The sequence below is a fragment of the Salvelinus sp. IW2-2015 genome, unplaced genomic scaffold (assembly GCF_002910315.2).
Source record: "Salvelinus sp. IW2-2015 unplaced genomic scaffold, ASM291031v2 Un_scaffold4436, whole genome shotgun sequence".
In the NCBI taxonomy this organism is placed as follows: Eukaryota; Metazoa; Chordata; class Actinopteri; order Salmoniformes; family Salmonidae; genus Salvelinus; species Salvelinus sp. IW2-2015.
Window position 1 is genome coordinate 33942 of NW_019945706.1, and position 7909 is coordinate 41850.

The following is a 7909-nucleotide window of genomic DNA, read 5'->3' on the forward strand; positions in this document are numbered from 1 at the left end:
GTCTGGCTGCATTGCAGATGGGCTGGGTTTGAAGTTTGGGGTTTATTAACCCAGACAGACATAGCCAGACGAGCTGAGACGGACGCAGCCGTACGAGCTGAGACGGACGCAGCCGTACGAGCTGAGACGGACGCAGCCGTACGAGCTGAGACGGACGCACGTACGACTGAGACGACGAGCCGTACGAGCTGAGACGGACGCAGCCGTACGAGCTGAGACGGACGCAGCCAGACGAGCTGAGACGGACGCAGCCAGACGAGCTGAGACGGACGCAGCCGTACGAGCTGAAGACGGACGCAGCCGTACGAGCTGAGACGGAGCAGCCGTCGAGCTGAGACGGACGCGCGTACGAGCTGAGACGGACGCAGCCGTACGAGCTGAGACGGGACGCAGCCGTACGAGCTGAACGGACGCAGCCGTACGAGCTGAGCGCGAGCCGTAGAGCTGAGACGGACGCAGCGTACGAGCTGAGACGGACGCAGCCGTACGAGCTGAGACGGACGCAGCCGTAGAGCTGAGACGGACGCAGCGTACGAGCTGAGACGGACGCAGCCGTACGAGCTGAGACGGACGCAGCCGTACGAGCTGAGACGGACGCAGCCGTACGAGCTGAGACGGACCCAGCCAGACGAGCTGAGACGGACGCAGCCAGACGAGCTGAGACGGACGCAGCCAGACGAGCTGAGACGGAGCAGCCAACGAGTGAGACGGACCAGCCAGACGCTGAGACGGACGCAGCCAGACGAGCTGAGACGGCCCGCAGCAGACGAGCTGAGACGGACGCAGCAGACGAGCTGAGACGAGCGCAGCAGCGAGAACTGAGAACGGACACAGCCGTAGACGAGCTGAGACTGACACAGCCGTACGAGCTGAGACAGACACAGCCGGACGAGCTGAGACCGACACAGCCGGACGAGCTGAGACGGACACAGCCGGACGAGCTGAGACCGACGCAAATTTGATCAATGTTTCTGAAGATGTACCGAGATGTTCAAATAAACCTGAACCTGAACCTAAACCTAAACCTGAACCTAAAGGTGTTGAAGCTGTATGCGTGGGAGCTGGCCTTCAAAGACAAGGTGTCAGCCATCAGAGAGAGCGAGCTCCGTGTCCTCAAGAAGGCTGCTTACCTGGGGGCAATATCCACCTTCACCTGGGTCTGTGCTCCCTTCCTGGTGAGTTACAGAGACGAGTAGACACACACACACACACACACACACACACACACACACACACGCGCGCACACATGCTCACACTCACTCACACATGCTCACACTCACTCTTACATGGGCACTTGGTCCACCTATGTGGACCATATTTACTGACATAAATATTTAACATTGTCTTTGATTGTCTCTACCCTCCCCTCAGTGTATGTGATGATATTTAACATGTATTTCCCCTCACATCCCCCAGGTGGCGCTGTTTACGTTCAGTGTATGTGATGATATTATATATTGTAATATTATGATATTTAACATGTATTTCCCCTCCCATCCCCCAGATGGCGCTGTCTACGTTCAGTGTATGTTATGATGTTAATATATATTGTTATATGATATATAACATGTCTTTCCCCTCCCATCCCCCAGGTGGCGCTGTCTACGTTCACAGTGTATGTGATGATGTTAATATATATTGTTATATGATATATAACATGTATTTCCCCTCCCATCCACCAGGTGGCGCTGTCTACGTTCACAGTGTATATGATGATAATATATATTGTTAAATGATATATAACATGTATTTCCCCTCCCATCCCCCAGGTGGCGCTGTCTACGTTCACAGTGTATGTGATGATAGATGAGAGGAACGTGCTGGATGCTCAGAAGGCGTTTGTGTCTCTGGCTCTGTTCAACATCCTGCGTTTCCCCCTCAACATGCTGCCCATGGTCATCAGCAGCATGGTCCAGGTAGGTGTGCTGATCAGGTCTGGACAGCAAATCAATCAATATGCAATTCAATCAAATCAGTCACTGTATTCATCTCTCAATCAATCAATGTATCAATTAAGTAAACAGTATACTAACCAATTTACTCCAACCAATCAGATTCCGTCTAGTTGATTAATTCATTAACATGTAGCATATGGTCATCATCAGTGTGGATCAGATTCGTGCTGAGGGCTGTACTGCAGTACTATGGCTCCGTTTACACACGCTGCCCAATTCTGATATATATTTGTTCCCTAATACTTTGTATACGTTGTTTGACCAATCAGATCAGATCTTGCCAATAATTGGGCAAAATATCAGAATTGGCCAGCCAGCCCTAACACACACAGACAGACACTGACACACAGACACTGACACACAGACACTGACACACAGACAGATTCATATGCTGTACAGACCGGTGAGCTGTACCATGCTGCTGGTGACCAGGAGCAAGATGTTGATCAATAAATCAATGATTCAGCCTGGTGGCGCAGGTCAGTATGGTATATCAATTAGTCAATCGGTCAGTCAATTGGCCAATTAATCAATCAATCAGTTGGTTAATAATGAATGAATCCATCAACCGAAGTTGATCATTGTCATCATAGGATCATTACAAATCATGTCCAATATAGTATTGATAGTAATGGAATGATATATAACCATGTCCAATATAGTATTCATAGCAATGGAATGATATATAGTCATGTCCAATATAGTATTGATAGCAATGGAATGATATATATAGTCATGTCCAATATAGTATTGATAGCAATGGAATGATATATAGTCATGTCCAATATAGTATTGATAGCAATGGAATGATATATAGTCATGTCCAATATAGTATTGATAGCAATGGAATGATATATATATATACCAGCACCTCCATATACCAATAAAAATCACACATACTACAGATAATACCATAATATACTGACACCCAATATACCACACAGGAGAACCATCTGAACACACTTATATCAACACCCAAAACATTACTAAGATAACACTCTGCCCCTTAGATCAAACACATACCAGGGTCACCTCACTGACTTATCCATATAAATTCAATCAAGCCACGAGGTGAGCGCGACATACATAGACACACTAATATATACACATACATACACAAAGAGAGCTCGACCACAACATAATAAAATCAAACACAAAAATCATCAACACAGGTACCTCATCATAGATCCCCCTATTTCAGCAAGCAACCAGACCTCTCTTGACAACTACTAATCACAACATACCCAGAAGAATACTTCTACTCCAGACACACCACATCTCACAAAACCCACCCGTGGCCCACGCGCTGCGTGCGCCGTGTGGCGATCTCTCCGCATGCGCTGTACTGCTTTGATGCTAACACCACCACTCATTCCCACAAAAGCATACACAGGGAACCACATACATAGACCTACGATATATACACAATCATACCCTCATAACTGGACACACCCATACCCTCAGCACGCTCTGACCCAACTAAAATTAACACCACATACCAAGGACCTCTACTACCATTAAAAACAACATACACACATATACTATAACACACAACACACATAACTCACACACACATAACACAAAGATCACTGAGCCACACTTATAATGCTACATAAATAGCAACACATACTACAGACCATTACTATCAACAACAAACATAGATATACACAACACTACTAACTGACCCCCGCAATATCACTACACAAATAAATATTCAACAAAATACCAGGTAACCATCTCTAGATACCCACCTTATATCAAAACATACTCAACACCACATCAAACAACCACTTTTTCTACAACACATACACAGAACAGACATATACACAACACATATAATATACACAACAACTACACACAACAACACATATATATACACATACACACACTCACCACCCACACCACCACCACACACCACTCACACTAACCTTACACTTCACCACAACCAACACACAGAATACATACCACAAACAATAACACAAACATACAAGACATCATAAGAACACACCTAATTCACAACACAATAACATACACAGATACATAACCCAATATAATTCCCCACACCCACTACCTACATGACCCACTCATATCACACACACACACACACACACACATATAACCCACACAAACACTCACCTAGCCACCTCATCCACATGCCCCTATCTCTCCACAACATCACCAGATATAACATCTCATGAACATGATAATATCACAAACATACGATACCTCTCTGACACCTATTCAACAACATCCACACCACCACACCACACATACACACCCTACCTCCCGGTACCCTCTTCTATCCTCTCTCTCTCTCTCACATCACACAGACTCTTCTCCTATCCACTCTACCCCACAAACACCATCGACTCATACCCATCATACCTCACGACACCTCCTACCATGACTCTCACCCACCACATCATCAATCACAACAATCAACAAGACATACCACTACATCGGAACACCTATACCAACAAAATCACACGCCTCCACTCTCACCATCACACACCACCACAGACCGATACCTCCTCGGCACCAACTACACAGACCCTCGATCACAGCACAACACCTCACAACACACCAGACACCTCACCATCAAAAACCACACACCGCAACATCCGGCGCGCGCTGCTGGCGCGACGCGCGCAGCTGTTTAGTCACACAAACAGCTAGTAGCCACCTACCTACGCACAAACTCCACCTGCAAAAATGAATAATAAAAATAAAAGATACGATAAAGATGATAAATAAAAGAAGACACCAACACCTACAGAAGAATATACTCTCAGACGCAAACACAATCACCACCCAAACATGTAAGATAGACAAACACTATGAGAGTAACAAATCATACAGTCAAGCACTAATAACAGATACAATCACCAACAAACACACACACATACACACACACATCACACACGCACACACATCTCTCCACACACATGGTCACCCTTCCTCCCGTGACCGATAACTACAATAACATCAAACGCATCACACGAATATACGAACAACCATCACCAACAATGATGAAATAACATAAATATCAATAACAGCCACGCGTAAGCAACTCATCACGCATAATCAATATAGAAACATACAACACACACACACACACACCAAAAACCAACATTCCTTTCAACTACACACACACTACATCACATATAGAACACACACCACCACACTCCTTTTCCACACCATCAATACAATCATAGAAGATAATATCTACACACACACAGAAACAGACCTATCACTATCTCTCACAAATATTCATATACGCGCAGACCAGAAAAATTATATATAGATAATATTATACAATATGCGACAAAATAGATCCAGATATGGAGGGCAAATACTATACAAATACTCCAGTCTACACTTCATACTCAGCCGTCTTCCCTATATATGAGCTGAAAGCATTAGCCAGATGCGCTGTATGAATTTGGGGTATCTACACAACAGACAACATACAACAGAGCTGAGACGTCACAAGCCGTGACGACGACAATAGACAGGTACGCCAAACACGATACGACTGAGCAAAACGAGAACCCGTACGAGCTGAAGAACAGACAGCAACCGTACGAGCGAAAACGAGACGCAGACCGAGAGACTGAGACGGACGCCAGCCGTAACCTGAGACGGACCAGCAGCCAGGAACGAGCTGAAGCACGACGCAGACACGAGCGGAGGACTACGCGAAAACGGCAGCCACGAGTACAGCTCCGAGACAACCACCAACCCAGACTCCGTACACACCTGAGCGAAACGCAGACCGTACGAGCTGAAGAATCACTGACGACAGCACTACGAGCTGAGCAACGGACCGTAACGGCACCCGTACAGCCTGAGACGGAGACGCAGCCGTACCGAAATGCTGAGGACGATCACGCCGAACGAGCTGCAGAAGACGCAGCACGTACGAGCTGAGAGGACGCAGCCGTACGAATGCTGAGACGACCAGCTGTAACCGAGCCTGAGCCGGACGTCGCAGCCTACAGACCGGACTCTGACGCTAGCCGTACGAGGTCGAGCGGACGCCAGCGTCGAGTGCGTGAGACGACGCAGCACGTTCGACGAGCTGAGACGGACTGACACCCCTCATCGAGCTGAGAACGACGCACAGACCTAGCCTATAACGAGACGCTTAGCCAAGACATGAGCTGAGACGGACGCAGCCAACGAGACTGAGAACGACAGCAGCCAGACGGAGGTGAGACGACGCAGCCGTAGACGAGGCTGAGACGGACCAGCAGCCAGACGGAAGCTTGCAGACGACGCAGCCAAGGACGAGCTGACACGGACGCAAGCCAACACGAGCTAACGACGCAGCCAGACGAGCTGAACGACCACAGCCAGACGAGCTGAACGACACAGACCGACAGCTTTGAGTACGGGACATCAGACAGAGATCCTGAGACGAACACAGCTCGGTTCGAGCTGAGACGGACACAGCCGTACGAGCTGAGACCGGTACACAGCCAGACGAGCCTGAGACAGACACAAAGTGATCAATGTTTTGAAATATGTTACCGAGATGTTCAAAAATAACCTGAACCTAAAACCGGAACCTAAACCTGAAAATGAACCTGAACCTAACCTGATCCCTTAAGGTCGTCTGAAGCTGTAGGTCGTGGGCCTGGCTTCAACCAGACAAGGTTCAGCCACTCACAGTAGTGCTAGCTCCCGTGTCCTCAAGAAGGCTGCTTACTGGGGGCAATACTCCACCTTCAGCCTGAAGACTCCTTGTCTCCCTTCCTGGTGAATGTTACACGAGACGAGCTAAGCACACACACACAGGCACACACCACACCACACACACAAAACACACACACATGCTCACACTCAACTCTTACAATGACACTGGTCCACCTAATGTCCCATTCAATTACGACATAAAGATTTAACATATGTCTTTGGGATCCTTCATAACCCTCCCCTCAGATGTAATGTGATGATATTAACTATTGGTAGTTATCCCAACATATCACTCCTACATACAATAAGCGCTGTCTACGTTCATATCTGTTTATGATGTTATATGATATTTAACATGTCTTTTCCCCTCCATCCCCAGGTGCGCTGTCTACGTGCAAGTTATTGTATGGTATTGTTATTATTGATATTAACATTGTCTTTCCCCTCCATTCCCCCAGGTGGCGCTGTTACGTTTCATATTATTGTGATGTTATATGATAATTTAACATGTGCTTCCCCTCCCATCCTCAGGTTGTCGCTGTCTACGTTCACAGTGTATTGTGTGATAGATGGAGAGGAACGTGCTGGTGCTCAGAAGGCGTTTGTTGTCTCTAGCTCTGATTTCAACATCACTGCGTTTCTCCTCCTCATACATGTCTGCCCTGATGGTCATCAGCAGCTAGTTTCACAGAGGTGTTGATGCATCAGTCTAGAGGAACAGGACAAATTCAATCGAGATCAAAATAATCGTCGTACAAATCTCATATCTGGTCATAATGACCATTCGTTATGTTTGGAGGTAAAAAATATGCAATTCAATCAAATTCAGTCATTGTAGTTCATCGATCAATCAATCAATGTATCAATAGAGTAAACATATACTAACCAATTAATCCAACCAATCAGATTCCATCTAGGTGATGAATTCATTACATGTTTAGCATATGGTCATCCTCAAGTGCTGATCAAGATACTGCTGAAGGCTGTACTGCAGACCACCTATGGCTCCGTTTAACACACGCTGCCCAATTCTTGATATGTATGGTTCCCTAAACTTGTTTGACCAATCAGATTCAGCTCTTGCCAAATAATTGCCCAAAATAATCAATTCTGCCAGCCACACACACACACACATACACACACACACACAACACACACACACACACACACACACACACACCAGACACACAGACACACAGACACACACACACACACAGACACACAACCACACAGACACACAGACACACAGACACACA

At 46.6% G+C, this 7909-nt stretch overlaps 1 protein-coding gene across 1 annotated transcript in view; it reads left to right on the forward strand.

Moving 5' to 3' along the window:
• The window catches only part of LOC112077292 (multidrug resistance-associated protein 1-like), a 33089-nt gene extending 27204 nt beyond the window's left edge, over window positions 1-5885 (forward strand). Inside the window, exons 11-15 of the mRNA XM_070441634.1 lie at window positions 65-302; window positions 553-836; window positions 1038-1175; window positions 1770-1933; window positions 5432-5885. Of these exons, the coding sequence (XP_070297735.1) occupies window positions 65-302; window positions 553-836; window positions 1038-1175; window positions 1770-1933; window positions 5432-5885 (1278 nt within the window). The remainder of the gene's footprint in view (window positions 1-64; window positions 303-552; window positions 837-1037; window positions 1176-1769; window positions 1934-5431) is intronic.
• Window positions 5886-7909: the final 2024 nt, after the last annotated feature.